Source organism: Psammomys obesus, unplaced genomic scaffold (assembly GCF_907164565.1).
Source record: "Psammomys obesus unplaced genomic scaffold, mPsaObe1.curated_primary_1811, whole genome shotgun sequence".
Classification (NCBI taxonomy): domain Eukaryota; kingdom Metazoa; phylum Chordata; class Mammalia; order Rodentia; family Muridae; genus Psammomys; species Psammomys obesus.
In genome coordinates this window covers 16,974,349-16,991,950 of record NW_026591598.1, presented here as the reverse complement: position 1 = coordinate 16,991,950, position 17,602 = coordinate 16,974,349, and the positions used below count along the sequence as shown (strand labels likewise).

General features: G+C 49.5%; 1 protein-coding gene across 2 annotated transcripts in view; it reads right to left on the bottom strand.

The window, feature by feature from the left end:
* The window catches only part of Capzb (capping actin protein of muscle Z-line subunit beta), a 96,707-nt gene that overhangs the window by 47,568 nt on the left and 31,537 nt on the right, over positions 1-17,602 (bottom strand). For both annotated transcript variants that reach the window (XM_055610946.1, XM_055610945.1), the window contains exon 2: positions 4,681-4,770. In XM_055610946.1, the coding sequence (XP_055466921.1) occupies positions 4,681-4,770 (90 nt within the window). The remainder of the gene's footprint in view (positions 1-4,680; positions 4,771-17,602) is intronic.

The following is a 17,602-nucleotide window of genomic DNA, read 5'->3' as shown; positions in this document are numbered from 1 at the left end:
TGGTAAAACAGATCCACGGCTATTTTTGGTGTGATCTTAAAAAGGCAAAGGACGGATGGCCTGGTAGATGCCAATCTGCAGAAAAAGAAATCCTTCCTCAGCTCAAGACTCAAAATATCCCTCAGCAGAGAGGCCATAGAAGGTCAAAGGATCTTCATATCACATGATCCCCGACCCACATGGGTGTGTGGGTATTTCTGAAACAGCTTAACAACCAATTTCGGCCAGTTTCCCTCTAACACAATGGAATTAGTATGTGATAAAATAATGTCTTGGCCACCTGCAAAGGATGGTCACTTCCCAGCAGAATCCCAAGGCAGCAAAGGCTGTGATGCTGTGGAGAAGGCAGAGTGCTGACCTGGCTCAGGGCAAACCGGGCTGCCGGGGCCTGGCTCCCAAGCACACAGCACATTTTGATGGGACTCTGTAACGGGGCCTTGCGTGGACCAGACAGATCCCTCTGCAGCAGCCTGGCTCTGATATGTAAATGGGGCCAGAGGGGGAACACAGGCAAACCCCAACATTCTCAAGGGTCTCAAAGCTGGAGATGACCCTCAAGAACAGGTCCTTTCCTCACTGGCTTGAGTAGGTGAGCACACAGGAATGCTGTGGTCCCTGCGTGAGCCCCGCTAGAAACACCCCAGCCCCGAACTATGGAAATGTGACCATAGGTAGGATGAGTTTTCTGAAATCTTAGCTTTGGGAAGACACTGAAACTGCATGTGACTTCAGAACCACACCAGGACACAGAGCCTCCTGCACAGGATAAGAGGGCTGCAAACTGTCACCTCTGAGCACAACAGGAGAAAAACCGTAGTGCGTTTGGAGTGACTTTTACAGCCAACTCTGGGTCCAGCACAAGGCAGGCCAAGTGCTCCACACACGTGGACTGCATACAGGGGACCCTGACGGCAGGCCATCACTCACATGTGGCTCCTGCAGCTTGTTGGTGCGGCTTTAACGAGCCATGCTTCACTAGAGCCTAATCTGTTGAGAAGTCATGCCCCATTTCCATCTTGACATCCATCATGCTTCAATTAAAAAATTAGTAAGTGCCCCAAATCCCCAACCTGTTCACTGAGAGGGATCTGCCTTCCAGGTGATCCCGAGGCCCCTGATCCCAGGTTGACTCCACATAAGCTGGCACCTTTCAAGCCATACCGTGAAGCTAACCCTGAAAGGTTTGCTCTAAGAAGGGAATTCCTTCATGTCCCATATACTACTTTTAAAGTGCAGCAACTTAAAACTTGACTTAGGCACGGTAGCTGGTGCCTCTGATCCCAGTACAGAGGAGCAGAGGCAGAAGGATGTCAAATTCAAGGCCAACCTGGGATAACACAGCCAGACCTTGACTCAAAAACCAAGCAATAAAAAGAAAAATGTCTCTAGAACATTCCCAACATCTTACATTACTAGTGAATCAAGTTATTTAGCTTGTTCTCCACACAGGTAAAACTGGGGTATCGTGGAGACAGCTGCATCCAGGCTCTGGCTGGATGATCCCACTCACAGGTGACACTGAACGCAGAGCAGGGGACACCAGCATCCCTGATGCCATCTGGCCACAAGACCTCCCTACAGCCTCAGTTTCTCAAAAAGGTGAGTTGGACATGTGGACCTTCAAAAGGTTAAAAAGAAAAATCAGATGGAAATTTTGCGCTCAGATGTAGACACCCAGTAGTATGCAAGGTTTCCACTACTGTGACCAAATTCCACCATAACTTACAGGGAGGACAAGTTTCTTCTGTCTGGCTGTGGCTTCTGGCTTCAGAGTTCTCTGTCCATGGTCAGTTGGCTCTGGGACTCTCGGTCCTGGGGTGAAGCCAAACAACCTAATACGAAGTGTGGGCGAAGGCTGCTCGCCTCATGCTGACCATAAACAAAGGACGGGGCCAGGGTCCCAGTACCTCCTTCACCTTCTTGCCCCAGAGGGCCAACCTCCTTCCACTGCCTCCCAACAGTGCCATGAGCTGAAGATGGAGCCTTCGAGTATGTAACCCTCTGGAGGACTTCAAGATTCAAACCCCAACTGCTGGGCGCAGTCAACAAGTTAGCTCCTACCCTCAACCCTGGTCTCCCTTCTCCCCTCTACCACTTTCCGGGCAGTTTTTGTAGAGGACAGCATGAAAAGGAGGCATATAGTCAGGTGCCAGGACAGACATAGTTTGGGCCACTTGGCCCTGTGTCTGTGCAGCCTGCTCAGGCAACTGAGGCAGAGCACCCTGACCCAGTGTTTGGGGGAAGGCACCCCTCAGCCTCCCTTCCTTTCCTATCATGCTTCGATTCCCCCTTGGACCTGAGGGAAACTGGCATCCGCAGCAAAGCAATCACGCTACACACATCTCAGAGATGAGTGATGAGGGGGCCTCGGGGGAAATCTGCAGCTGTAGCACGATGCTTCGGTTGCCATAAGAACAAAACAGCCCGTTAAACATCAAGAGTCGGAAGAGAAAAATGAGTTCATCCTTTCATGCTTCCGTGTCAGGATTATTTCAAAACTACGGTAATAACCAAGTTGAGCCTCTGCTAAGCACATTTTCCTGCAGAGTTGAAAAGGCAACTCTCACAGCTGAGGACAGGGAGACCTGGTCACACCTCCAACTTTGGCCCCCCTCGTCCACACAAAGACTGCTGACCAAGAAAAAGTCAACACCTCCCAGACTGCACTTGGCAGAGCTGCCTCACAGGATGGCTGAGGTTTAAATAAGGCCACAGAAACAGTGGACACCCTGCACACAGCAGCGTTCAGAGTGCTGGACGGGACACTCACCACTCCAAGCCTCTCTGACATCCTAGCTGTCACTGCCATCTCAACATACCTTGTGTGTGTGTGTGTGTGTGTGTGTACCCAGGTGCACCTTGACACTACCTTGTTTACACCCACCTTCTCTTCAAGTTCAGCACGAGACACCTATGGCTAGCTTTTCCACAGGGCCACTATGTTCCTGAAACCACTCCCTTTTCACATCCTGAGGATTTTTTTTTCTTTTTCTTCAATTAAGTCTCACAACTCTTTCCATCGGCCTCATATTTGTCTCACACACCTGCTCACAGCTGGGGCTTCGGGTCCTATAAACAGAGATGGTTGCACTGGGGACCTTCCCGGATGCTAAGGGAATTTTTGCTGGGGTTGATGAAAATCTACTATCCCATTGTTTTCCTGGTGAACGTGTTCTCAACCCCAACAACAGAATACAAGTAAGTCACCAGAGCAGACGAATGGTTGAAAACCCCACTGCAAAGGAGGCCTCACTGTTTCACATCCAGGAAGACATGGGACAGGATGGGAAACGCAGACCTCGTTCCGGAGCCCCATTAAATCATGTTAGTAAGCTGGAAGGCCTCCTGGGAGCTGATTTCAATTTTTCCTGTGGCTTTACAATGTTGAGTATTTTAGTATTTTCAAATAGTACTTCAGCACCAGCTCATCTGAGGCATCAATTTAAAGCCAATTATTTTATATGTTTAAACTTAAAAAAGCAAACTTTAAAAAAAAAGAGCTGAATATTTTTAAAACAGATGTATTAAAACCTTTGTGTCAGGGCTGGAGAGATGGCTCAGTGGTTAAGAGCATTGACTGCTCTTCCAAAGGTCCTGTGTTCTAATCCCAGCAACTATATGGTGGCTCACAGCCATCTGTAATGGAATCTGATTCCCTCCTCTGGTGTGTATGAAGACAGAGCATTCATTGAATGAATGAATGAATGAATAGATAGATAGATAGATAGATAGATAGATAGATAGATAAATAAAAACTTTGTGTCAATATTCTCTGGTTTGGTTGGTGACTATATTTGTCTTTTGGTAGCCTGCAGGGTAAAGTATTGTACCCAAAACACCAAAACATAGGAGCGAAGTTTCGATGTAGGCACCAGCTTGACCTCTCCACATCAGTGAGTAGTGTGGGTGTGTCTTCAACAATGGCACCTTGCTGTCATTTTGTGTAGAGTTGCCTCGTCTCTTATCAACCTTATGGGTTGCTGAAGGATTTCCACGGGACCCCTTTGGTCAACACCTCAATTGGTTGTAACCTGGTCTTAGTACTGGAAGCTTTGTTTGTTGTCAAGAGATGGCCTTGTAAATTCTAAAATGGTTTTATTGTTTATATATATATAACAAAACAAACAAACAAAAACCAAAAAACTTTGTGCCAGGCATGGTGGCACACACCTATAATCCCGACAGACAGGGAGACAGAGGCAGGCAGATTTCAGATTTCTGTTGAGTTCGAGGCCAGCCTGATCTACAAAGTGAGTCCAGGATAGCCGAGGGTACACAGAGAAACCCTGTCTCACAACAAAACCAAACCCTGTGCTGTTAAACCTTTCAGGCTAGAAAGGACGCTGCCGGGGGCCTGGGCTGTCGACCTTGGTGGGTGCCCGTAAAGGTGTGGCCCAAATGCAAGCTTCTAGAAACTGTGGACAAGGTATGTGGGGGAGGGGGTCACAGTTAACTCTACAATTAACGCTTACGCTGGACTTTATCAATACAGAAGGGCTCAGACAAAGTCCACCATATGAAACTCATCTTCTCTGTCGGGAGGAATCTCGGAGCCTAATGGTGGGGGTCTGGCCTGGGAGAGAAGGTTTCCTGTGTTTTGAATTCCACAGAAAGAGCATCCCAGAAGACAGCAAATATGTGTCTTGGCCTCAAGTGAAAGCACATGAAGACAGTACGCACCAGGTCGATCAGGTCACTGAGGTTTTTCTCGATCTGCTGTGGAGGCAGGCGCCTCATCAGGTCCAAGGCGCAGTCCAGCTGCTGGTCGCTCTGTGCAGGAACAGAGAAAAGTAGTTAAGTTTTTCTGCCAATACTAAAAGCTCCTTCAAGAAAGCATTCATTCCCTCTGATGCTGCCTGCTCAGGGTACTCTGAGACCCAAGGAGCCCTGTGGTAGACCCTCCACCCGTGTGCGCCTGCAGCCTGGAGGGATACTGTGTACATAGCCTGTCCCCTTTTCACGGCAGCCTGTCTGTAAGAGATCCTGGAGGAGGAGAAAGCAGGATGGTGGGCCCACAAAGCCCCTTCTCAGCCCTCCTTCTATTCAGCAGGGCTGGCAGCTACAGGTGCCAACTGCCGGCACTGGTTCTACAGTGAGAAAGTTATGGTGACCTTTGCTCTAAGCTGAAGATGAATGCCATCAGGTGACACTGCCAGGCCAGGGGTCCTGATGGGGGGGGGGGGGCCTTAAGGCCAGCCCTTCTTAATTCACTGAGTTTGTGTTTGTGCACATGTGCATATGTCAAGGTGCACAGTGACATTACAAGTCCAGCGTTTGTGCACTCGGCCAATGCCTACACAGCTTCCCAGGCTAATTTTCAAACTGGTCTAAGACCTGAGGCTCCAACAGTCAAGAGCTTGTGGCAGGATGGCTGAGAGGAAAAGCACCTGTCACCAAGCATGGAGACCTGGTTTCAAGCCCTGGGGCTGATACGGTGGAAGGAAAGAACTGACTGCCCAAGAGCTGTCCTCTGACTTCCACAAGTGCACAAACACAAAATAAATGAATTAAGAAGAGCTCACCCTAGCCAGTAAAATGCAGCATAATGAACTGTGCCAAATGCTGGCCCCGGGGCCCTGGAGGTTAATCCCACCTAGCACATTTCCAAAGTGACACACGGCATGCTGCTTCATTCCCTCCTGACTAACATTTGCAGGAGCCCCTTGCACCATGCACCCCAGACATGCAGAAATGATAGAAGGGCAGGAGTGAGGGGCGAAGAGGCTGGGGGCTGGGCGGGCAAGACCACTGAAGAGCAAAGGAAACTTGGGGTGCAGGAGGGCCCCAGCACAGAAAGCTAGACCTTGGGACTAAGTGAGGAAGTGTGCCTAGGAGGATATTGAGGGCCTGGGTCAGGGGTTGGGTGTGTGTGTGTGTGTGTGTGTGTGTGTGTGAGAATGGTGGGGGCGGGGCGTTCCAAGGGCAGGCTGCCATGGGAGTCCCCCAAACCATGAAGAGACTTTGATTTCTATCTGATACCTGCTCTGGTCCAACTCATCTCACGGCTTCTGAAAGCCCTAAATGAGAAAGCCAAAGAGTCTCATAAAAACACACACAGGAATCCTTACAAGGCCACATTTGGCTGTAATGGACCACAACCTTCCAGTATTATTGCCGTCTTGACTCTACTAACCACAGCAAGCATGAGGCAGGGGCCTACTTTGTATCCACCACAGACATGGCACACTGTTTTCTGGAGCCAATCCTGTTTTTTTTTTTTCATATATACATATATACAGCAGACTGAGGAAAGGAAGGGAAGAGAAGGGGGAAGGGAAGAAGGCAGGCTTATCCCCTGCTCCAGATGGTTATACATGATCATTTATTCTAGAGAAATAATTCTGAAGAAAAGAAAACAAAGAATTCCCAATACTCCTGCTGCTGCTCTTGTTTAACGAGGCTTCCGTTGTCATGAGCTTCTTGCTTGTGCTATGTACTTTTATGGCAAGATATGTCAGCCAAGGCCACACTGGCATGGATTTGGCTCAACCGCATAGAAGCTAGTATAACAGGTCCAGGGTATGGCACAGAGAACTCACTGACTCTAGAAAGGCATCTCCATTCCCCAGGCCTACCACCATCGACTCAGCACCTTGGGCCACTTTCTTCACCTCCACCAGCCTCCATTTGTGTGTGGGATGGGCCCAGGCCTCTGGGTAACCAACCTTCTCAGAGCGGATGGTGACTGGGGGGTCAGCACACAGCAGCAGCACGTGTCCAACACCTGTCACATCTTACATGAATACCATATAGGCCTCATACATGTAAAAAAGTGCTCTCAGGGGATGGAGAGACCCCAGAGATTAAGAGCATGCGTTGCTCTTCCAAAGACCAGAGTTCAATTCCCAGCACCAGATGGTTCACAACCGCCCAAAGCTCCAGCTCCAGGGGCCCTCTGTGATTCTGCCTTCTAGAACGCTTGCAAGCATGTGCATGTGGGCACATGAGCACAAGTGTACACAAACACACAGATATCACTATTTTATAATGTCCCTTCCACCATACTGCTGCCACAAACTAGAATGGGGTATTCAATCTCATTTGCCCACAAAGAAGTGCAGGGTATGCTCAGATGGCAGAGTGCTCACCTGGCGTGTGCAAGCAAAGCCCTTGGTTCAACACCCAGAATAAACAGCATGGTGGTACATGCCTGCAATTCTAGCACTTGGGAAGCTCAGAAGTTCAAAGTCATCCTCACCTATGCAGTGAACCCAAGACGCACATGAGACCCTGCCCCCAAATAAGGGGTTGGGTGGGTGCTGGAGAGACGGCTCACTGGTTAGGATTTCTGTAAGACCTGCCATGTCCACCTGACCTGTCCTAGGAACTGCTGAGAGATGCTAAGAACACCTTTTGCCTGTCATAGTAGGAGAAAGGATGCGCCCAGGGTTTAGTAACTAGGGTCAGGGACCCCACTGAACATCTAACAATGCAAAGGACAGTCTCCCACAAATGCCTGGCTAAATGGGTCATTTTTGTTGGAGGAACAAGGGGGCTTGCTCCTAGTACCCAGGTCAGAGGAAGGGCCCTCTTCAGAAACACCTGGCACGTGCTTATCAAAGACGACTCAGGCCCCAAAAACTTGTGGGTTTTGGAAAACAGATATTAGCAACCTTCCTCAGAATTGTCAAGAAAATGTCTACATATGTAAGCCGAGCTCATGCAACTGTAACTCTGACACACTGGGACTTGTGGGGATTCACTAGAAAGTGAACCACAGACACTTGACTGGTGAAGGCCAGCATGGAAGAACACCATTCTGATCTCTGGACAGCCTGTTTATAACCCCAAAGCCCCAGCATGCACTGCTCCTCACCCTAAGAGGCCTCTACAGAAGGCCTTCGTTCTACCTGTCAGACTGTACCCAGTGGAGGGGCCATTCCTGCCCCACCAAGCGTACTCCTTCTCACCCGGACTCTGTGCTCATCCCAATTCATCCTAATTGGAAATGTTTCACAACACATTTCTGGGGCTGGCTAGGGATGTTTAACTCTCATTAGGTTAGGAAATGACTAAATGCTTCCCATAAGTGAAACAACATGGGAAAGCCTACTGACAGCCCGTAAAAAGTTAAAATTAGAGTGGCCTGGAGCCACTCGCTAGGAGTCATACCAAGCCTAAGGGGTCCAAAGGGAAACAGCACTGAGAACATGAAGAAAACAGGATGGTGGGGAAGGGGTCCCCAGGAAACAACCCAGGAGATGTCCTCATTTTCATAAGGCCCAGAAACAAGTATGAGTGAATGTGTCTGCTATACATGGATGTATATGCGCCTCAAACTAATGCAGCAGCTCAGGGAATGATGAATACAGAATTCCTAAGTGTGGGAAGAGTCACATAGCCTCCGGCAAAGAGGAGCCTCCGCTGTCCAGGTCTTACAAGACATGCTGTAAAGCTTCAAACTGTGCTAATCTGTTACTTACGTAGTTAGCAAACAGATATATATATATATTTCTTTTTTTTTATTTTATGTGTGTGGATGTACTGTCTGCAGGTGTGTATTGCATGCCTATGCCTGGTGCCAACGAAGGTCAGAAGAGGTCATCGGAACTGGAGTTACAGATAGTCGTGAACCATGATGTGGATTCTGCCTGGCTCCTCTGAAGAGCAACAAGTGCTCTTAAGCACTGAGACAGCTCTCCAGCCTTCCTAATTAAAGTACTAGGAGGAAATACCACCAGAGCAAGTGGAGATGGGAAAATCTTTCCTGTGACTAGATGTCTGTGTGACTTCAGTCTGTGCCTGGCTTTGGCCTGTTTGCCCTGAGATGCCTCCAAAATGGACCCTCTCCCTCCCCCTCCCTCTCCCCTGGCATGATGCATGAGATTTGGTCCCAATTATCACAGAACTAACTGTCCAAACAGCCACATGCTGTGGGATGAGCACATGACAGAGGCACAGAGGACACAACATTGGCAGACACAGTGGTTTACCTTTCCTCCTGTGCCTATCTTCTTAGGCTGCCTTCCCCCACAGTTACTTATTCGGTAAACTGCAGCCCCCTGACTAAAATGGCCTCTTCCAAGTGCCCTCCTTCAGAAAAAAAAAGCTTTCTGGGCTCTCCCTCACACTGGTAGCAATGGGATGGGATGAAAACTAAGTAGCCAGAGAAAGGCCATTTCACTGTGCCTTCCACAACTCTCTGCCCATTCAATTAGTCACTCAATAATTATTTATTGTTTCCTAGGTAACAAGCTGTATTTTTGATGCTCAGTAGTGAACACAAAGTCCCTGGTCTTCACAGAGCTTACAGTGCAGTTAAAAAAAAAAATCAATTAGGAAAACAAACAAGCAAACAAACCAACAAAACATCTGAGACAAGCTTGAGGGTATGAGAGGATAAGGGCGGTGGCTTCTCCAGTACATCAACTGAGGCAGAAAAGGTCTGCCTAAATCACCTAGCAACAAGTAAAATAATGTCCATATGGGTGAGACCCAAGAGAGTCAAATAAAACACCACAGGCTAAAATATCCAGGGGATACAGACAACCAGACTGTTGTCACCCAGTCTCCTGCAGACATTCAAACCTGCCCTGCTAAACACTCCGAGACAAAGTCCCCAGGAAGCCATCAACAGAAAGAGCACAATCAGCTCCTACGCAGGGGACACCAAGAGCCAGGCATGTCCCAGCCTGCGACAAGCCCCAGCTGAACCCTGTACACACACTCTCCCAGCACTGATAAAGCTGGGCACAATGCCCACTATACATCCAAAGGATACCCAGGGACATGGCACACGGGAGCAGGGGCTTGGGGTGGGAGGGATTCTGTATCCTAGGTAGGCCCGGGAGGCCTTGCAGGGCCACCTCCACAGAAGAAAGGGAAGGGATGGGCTGATGAGAGCCTGCCCTCCTGCCCTCAGAGTCAACACAACACAGAGAGGAAACAAGTGGCCGGGATCTGGAGTGGGAGGTGACTGGGCCTTGGGGTGAATGAGCTCAGTTACTCCCAAGCCATGCACAGGCAGCTTGCTTAGCCTGGGCACCGGCTCAGAGCCCCATCAGCCTCTCAGTGTTGCTCTTATCTCTATCAGAGGTAAGGTTTGTGTTTCTGTGCTACCTTCTCTGGACTCTTTAAGATCCACTGCTCTGCAGGGTTAGGAGCTCCTGAAGAGTCATGTCAACACCCTGTATCACAGGAGACTGCGTTTCCAAAATCAGCCATTGCTAGGAGTTCTACTGTATAAAACATGCCTGGTCACCCCCCCTGCTACGGTATCCACATTGTTCACAGCCCTTCTTGGAAATGCGGTATGTCTGTGACTGCTTTAGCAATCATACAGCAGGACTAGTGCTGGTGCCTTTGAACAACAGATGAAACTAGCGGCTTTTCTCAGCAGGAAGAGTAACTAGGACCCTATGAGAAAGACAGGTCCCTAAGCCCCAGCAATATGTCTGGCTCCCATTGTGAACACAAAGCCCCTGAGCCAGAATGACTGGGCCAGGGTGACCCTGAGCTCAGAACCCACAGAAACTGCTGGAGGAACTTTGGGGACACTAGTCCTTGGGTAATCTTGTTCAATGGCAGTAGCACACAGAGATTCTTGTGATGACCACTGGGGGGCAGTCTCGTTAGAGATGAGCTTTGGGAGAAAAGGCTGGCTGGCAAAGGGCCTTCTCCCTACCCATGCTCAGAGTCAGCAGTTACTGGGCAGATCAGGGAGGGTGAGGTGTTGTCTAGGAGGGGGTTGGGACACTCAGAGTACATGCAGTTGGGCATTCTTTGAAACACGGTGTATCTAACACCAGGGAGGACTAGGAACTCACATTACTAATATTTCCAGGCAAGAGTGGGCCTCATCCTCCTGACCGGTTAGGGCAGATCTGGCCTCCAGCGCATCTATAGGTAAACAACTCTCAAAGCCTGTAGAGCCGGTACCTTGGTTTACATTCCAGAGAGGTTTAGTGAATACTCACTTCACAGAGGTGAGCTGTGGTGCCTGGAGGCTGGGCTGACTTACCACAAGCTTGTGGTGTCTCACTTGACCAGGACTGGCCTCGGACAGTCTTGTGACCCAGCAAGCAATTGTCTAAAAGAAGAATCTGTTTTCTGCCTTGGAACTTAGAACAGTTTGTGCTGGGGGCTATTTGGGAGCGAACCGAAGGGAAGCCCAGCCTCCCCACTGGGTCACTCTAGAAAGCTGCGCATTTTGGCTTAATGAAATGAAAAGTGATTCTTCTATTGAACGACTTGCCCCCGGGAGGGACAGTGATGGCAGTGGCCCAAACACAAACAGTGTCTTCAGGATGGCATTTGTTTCCATGCAAAAATCTTCTACCAGGAAGACAAAGCAACATGTGGCTGGGCAGAAGACACCTTTCTGAAACTCTGGGTCTACTGCACACTGTCATGGATGGGTCACTGACATCTTTTTAAACAGGCTAAAACAAACATCACATGACACATCAGGAATCACTTAGCACAATCTTGGATCATGCAGGCGGCCCCAGAAGATGGTGATGTCTCAGGAAGGAAGGAGCTCTGGTCCCTGAATGACCTGCCAGTTTGTGTGCAAGAAATAATCCCCTGCCTTACCTTGGCAGAAAATTAACAATTTAAAGTGACCAGCATGGCAGCAAGAAGCAATGTCATTTTGACAGTACATTCTTCCCACGTTGCAGAACTCAGCAGGGGTGTAGGGACATGGCTTCTCTGCCAGGACATGCTCTGGGCACTCGAGGGCCCATTCTCCCCTGGTTTCTCTGTAACTTGACACAGCCTTTCCATGAGTAAGCTGCCAAGAGTCTCTAGGAAGGAGGGGTATCACTTCAGTTGCCAAGTTACTGAGCACCAACAAAGGAGGACAGACTTAAAAGCCAAGATCTGTCCCATCAAACCCCTGCCCAGTGTGCCATCTAGCAATGGTTCCCTAAAGCTGCCGTGAGAGAAAGGACAGAAGGACAAGGGCAGACTAATTCCACAGTTGCTGTCAAGAGGTCTTCCCTCGGATCTCCTGCACCTCCCAGCCTGCTCCCTGATGCCTTCTCATCCTGCTGAGGTTGCAGCCGAGAAGAGCTGTACTACTGAACCACCTCCCTATTTGCGGGTGTTTCCAAGCACACCTGAGGTTATCAAAACTGCATCATGTGACAGGCCTAGAAGAGTCCCAAGATACTTAGACATCTGACCCAACAGTGGGAATTTCCATGTGCTTTCTGCAGTGTGTTCATTCCAGTGGAAACTTAGCATCCTGACGAGGCTCCTTTCTAGCTCTACTGCCACCATCAATGGACTTTCCCTTACACAGCCAGAGCTGAGCTTCTGTTTGCAGTCCCAGGCCCCACCCACAGAGCTCAAGAGTAGCTTCTCCATTGGAATTCACTCTGCAAAACCTGACGGAAAGGCAGAATTCTCTGAAAGCAACAGGGCCCCACACTGGACTCTGCACTCAGCAAGCAGGGCCACTTTTGGGCTCTTCTATCTCCAGTGGAAGGCAGATGTCCTTCCTGTCCCCTCCACTTCTTCCACATCTCAACACACAGATGGTGGCCACCCAAGCCACCTGCACATCTGTTCTGTGTGCTAAAACTCAACCCCCTACCAGTATTCCTACAGTGATGGCTGCCTGACTTCAATGCCTTCCACTTACTAAGGCAACAGGGATGGCAAAGAAGAGAAACAGCCAGGTCAGATGACAACAGCTAAGTTAAGGCTCTTCTAGACTCTGCCAGCGCGTTCTTGGGCTTGCTCATGAGCCAGCCGACTGACCTGGAGCTGAATCTCTCGAAGGAGCAGCTCACCCACCACAGAACTGTTATACTGACGGGGTCTCAGAAACCGTCTACGTAGGCAACCGTGGCCCAGATCTATCTGTAACTCAGTAGGTGACAACAGCAAGGGAACCAGGACCCAAGCACAAACCCTTCACTCCCCACTCTGTGCTCTCCACCTGCAGAAACTTGAGGAGGAAGCTGGGCTTGCTCCCTCCCCCAACAGTACACCGGAAGTTCTGTATCAACAGGCCTGACAGTGACAGTATTAACAGGCCCTGGGTCCACTGGAAGGAAATTAGAGAGGGGAAGGAAGGAAAAGAAAATCACATTAACTCGAACCATTCCAAGTTTTTAGGTGAACTGCTCATTGGTAAGAACATTCAACATGGCTGAATGTGGTAGGGCATGCCTTTAATCTGAGCACTTTGGATCTCCATGAGTTCGAGGCCAGCCTGGTCTACAGAGCTAATTCCAGGATAGCCAGGACACAGAAAAACTTTGTCTCAAAATGCAGGCAGGCAGGCAGGCAGGCAGGAAGGAAAAAAAAATACTCACACGCAAACCAATTTCAAAAGAAAGTAGCATTACATCTGCTGTTGAGCCACTGGGGACTGGGCCTTGTGTCCTGGGGAAGGTGGTGCCAGTTTCACAGGCGAGCAAGAGAGTCAGAAAGCTCAGGCCTCTAGCCCTGGAGCCAGGGCACTGCAACACAGACTGGCCTCCATGCCCAAATATTCTACAGAGGCCGCTAACCAACAGGCTCTTCTCTACTGTTAACCTCCTGTAATAGCCTGCTGGCTCAGAGAATCAATCAACAACAGTGAGGGTCTTCTCCTGGGTGAGGTGGGGGTAGGGGACAGTCGACCACCAATCTGTCTCCTTGGATTACAACCACAGTTTCACACACACCACTGACAGGTGATTTCTTGAAAACACTAAAGCCTTCTGGAGACAGTTCCTCTGGTTGATGGTTTCCTGGCCCCTTCCGAGAGTCCACAGGGCGCCCTCACCTATGGTCTGCTCATTAATGGTTCGCAGATGTCTACAGCTGCTGCCTCTGCACGATCCTGGCTGGTTTCATATAACCAGCAACTAATCCCTCCACTTTGTCAACTGGCAGCTAGACACATAATTAGGGGCATTCCCAAGGTGTCTTCAATAGATGGCATGTGTGCTACCCACATCGACCTCAACGGCACAGGAAACTCAAGAAGACTCTCCTCAAAGCCAGACAATTCATCCAGAGTGTCACTGTATTCCAAACACAGAAGAAAACTGTTTAGAAAAAGGTCTACACGTGCACTGGCCAAGAGACATCGACTTCTTTTGTAGCAGGGGCAGCCAACTGACAAGAACCTTCTCCTAAACACATTCACAAGGTGCCGGGATGCAATCTGTAATATTTGGACGTAGGTTTACCCCCAGAAGGCACTTGCACAGATTTCAAAGGTGGGGGTAGGGATATGACAAATCAGCTCCCATCAGCCAACAGCACAAATACACAGGTCCCAAAGCAGCAACATGTGTAGCTTTGGGGGAGGGGGTAATGAAATCTCTATCAACCCAAGCATATTACCTACAAGTAGGACAGGGCTGTTTCTTGATTTAAGTCTAATGAGGGGCTTAAAAGGAACACAATACTTGTGCATCAAATAGGCACTAGGTGGGCTGGAATGTAGCTCAGAGATAAAGATGCTTGCCCAACACTCATGAAGCCCTGGGTTCAAGCCCCAGCACAGCAAAAGGAAAAACAACAACACACAGCTATTTTAAAACATTTTTTAACTTTTAGAGCATACCCACACTTCAACACGTGCTCAATGTGTCAGACCAAGGCCTATCTTTGCAACCCGCCAAATCCTTTGGCAGGGTCACTCCAAATCCTCTCTATTAGCTATTTTGAGTGTGCAGTTAACTGTGGAGCACTGGCAGTGCCATGGAACACTGGCGTCTAGACAGATGCACACTGCACTTGGTGGTTCCTTCCTACTTCCCAGGCCCATGTGATGAAATTTGGAAAACTGTAGCCAACTTCCATGCATTGCTGTCTGCTTGTCCCAGCTCAAAGGCCAGATACCACACTAAACTGTCAATCACAGGTAACAAAGCAGCAAACACAGAATCCTGCAAGGACCTGTCCCCACACCCCTCCACTGTATCACCAAAGCTATCTGCTGATGGGAACCTACAATGCAACATTTTAGCAACAAGTGACATGCTTGCAAATTTAAACCAAGACCTGGTACTCCTCTCTTCCTGTTTATATCATGACCCACAGGACAAGGAGATGCCCAAAAAATGACACTTTCTGGCTTCACTGTTCAAGACCTAAGATAAATAGCCTGGCAAATCTGTGGCTGGTAGACAGGACCTCAGAAGTAAGACAGAAGGGTATCAAAGCCTGCACCTGCCATGTCCTCCCAGTGGGGGTCTGGACAAGTTTGTTACCTTCCTTAATTCCTTAATTCTTTCATCTATTAAATAGATATAACCATGACATTTCCCTTGCAGGATTAATGGAAGGCAATGTCTAAGAAGCGCCTTTAAAGAAACCCACACCATCTAAAACAGTATCCAAGGAGAAGCAGGAATTACTAAGACCCTCTTCTAGCTGATCCAGGGGGCAGAGGCTAGGCTCCATTGTCTCTAAAGCTACGCCTGCTCTCTGCCTATTCGTTAACATTACTTGAAGGCACTGGGCAGGGGCCTACATGCAACCCCACCAATCACTGCGCTACACGCAGAACCCCACCGAGCAGGGGGCTACACGCAATCCTACCAATCACTGTGCTTCATGCAGAACCCCACCGAGCACTGGGAGACATTCTTTCCCAGCTAGCATGGGAGTAATTTCCAAGAAAGAGGCGCCTCAACTGCTTCTGCTCAGTCCTGTGAATGCCTGAGCTGCCTGGGCTCCGTCTACAGTGTGAGACTTGGTGCGAAGAAGGGAAGTGTATACCAGGGGACAAATCACAGGCGCAAGCAGGGCTACTGTCACAGAAAGATGCTCTAGTAGTGCAGCACTAGAAAGGCATCTATCCAGGATTCCTCCACCCCCTGTCCACCCAGCACAGGGAAACTAGATAAACTGCTTCCCAGGGGCCTCAGCAAAGACAGCTTCAAAACTCACTCACTCGTGACACAAAGAGAAAACATCTTTGCTTTGCTTTGCCAAGTTTGTTTGATACTTAGTTCATAAATTCTGTGCCAGATAGATGGGGGCCGAGCTCAGAGAAGCAGAGGGGGGGTGTTCTGCTCAGCTTTCTAGTCAGGGATAGGTAAAAGGCAACTCACTTTCTCCTCCTAATCCTCCACTCCCCAGAGATCGACAGTGTTTGGATGGCCAACAAATGCTTGGCTTTCTGCAGAGCCCCAGACAGGGGATCCATCCATCCATCGAGTATTGTTCTTACCTCCCACTGCCTCCCACGGCAGGAGAGGGACCAGGCACATGGCTACGAGGTCACACTCCTCACTTAAAGGATCGTGGGAATGCTTATGGAAACCCTTGTCATAGCTCTGCCAGCTGGAATAACTGCTTCGGGAAAGGCTGGAGGACTGGGGAGCGCAGGCTCTGATGTGACACGGAGGCCGCCAGGCACATGTGGCAGCTATCTCTAGTGACCCCGCGGCACTCTGTAAACATGCACAGCTTCAGTGCTCCAGGCGCTGCTCAAGCAGGAGGGGGCACCCCTGTGCACTTCTGCAATGTGATGCTCCCCGAAGCTTTGGGAATGTAGACTGTAATGAGAAAGCTCTATTTGGAAATGAACCAAATACAACCAGAACATGCTGAGGGAAAAGGGGACGTTTCCCCAAGATGAGCCCTGAGGCTTCCCACTGCTCTGAGCTTCTATATGGCAGGGACTTGGTCTACCTACGTACTGTCTTTCATGTGATTCTGCACTGGACCAAGCCAGGGAGCTCTGTCTGCACCTCAGCTCTGGAACGTAGGGTGGCTCCAAGACAGTGAGGACACAGGTGCTATATGGGTCCAGCAGGGGCTGACTAAGAGGCCTTCATGGGCATCAGCAAGGTTTGCTCACTTTCTTCTGCTTTCCCTTGCCGCCTCTGGCTGAGGAACATGACTTAGCTTCTCACAGGAAGATTAATTCCAGAGCAAGGGGCAGGTTAGGAATTGGTTTCCAACCAATGATGGAAAACAGCTTTGTTCAGCAGCCAGATTTATTCTTGTGTGAGCTCCCTCCAAGACCATGCAAGTTCAAGAAGGTCCTTGGAGGCAAGTCCTTAACAGCACCCGCCTGCCCACAAGAGCCTGCTGGCCTTGACTGTCCACCTGAGATGGACATCACAAGCTAAGTTTTGAAAAGGGAGGTAGGATGCAAGGCTGTCCCAGACCCATGGACGGGCATCAGAGCTTTAAACCCACTGTAGACACCACATTCTATGCAACACTGCCATACACACTTGGAGTGGAATGGGAAAAGCCTGTAACAGACTTTGAGTTCTGCCTTAAGACCTTCCTTTCCTAAAGAATCACTCTCTCCGGGGGAGTTTGTTTACTCTGGACTCCCATTCCCTCACACAACCCCCGAAGCACTGGCCACGCCCATCTCTGCTGATGGTCACCCAGGACAGCCTGTTCATAGAACACTGGCTTCTTGGTTGCTCTTTCTTCCACCTGCATCTTCCTTCCCCCAACAGTTCTCTGTCCGCCAGACCCATGTTCAAGCTACTCCAACTCGTTGCCATACAGCATCCTCTAAGACCTGAAGACCCACAGCAGAGCTGTCACACCGTCCCTGCCGGCTGCCGCTGCCTGCTCCACCTGCATCCATGCACAACAGACTCAGAACACTTCCTGGGCTTCTCTTCCAGAGGTGTGTGTGTGTGTGTGTGTGTGTGTGTGTGTGTGTGTGTGTGTGTGT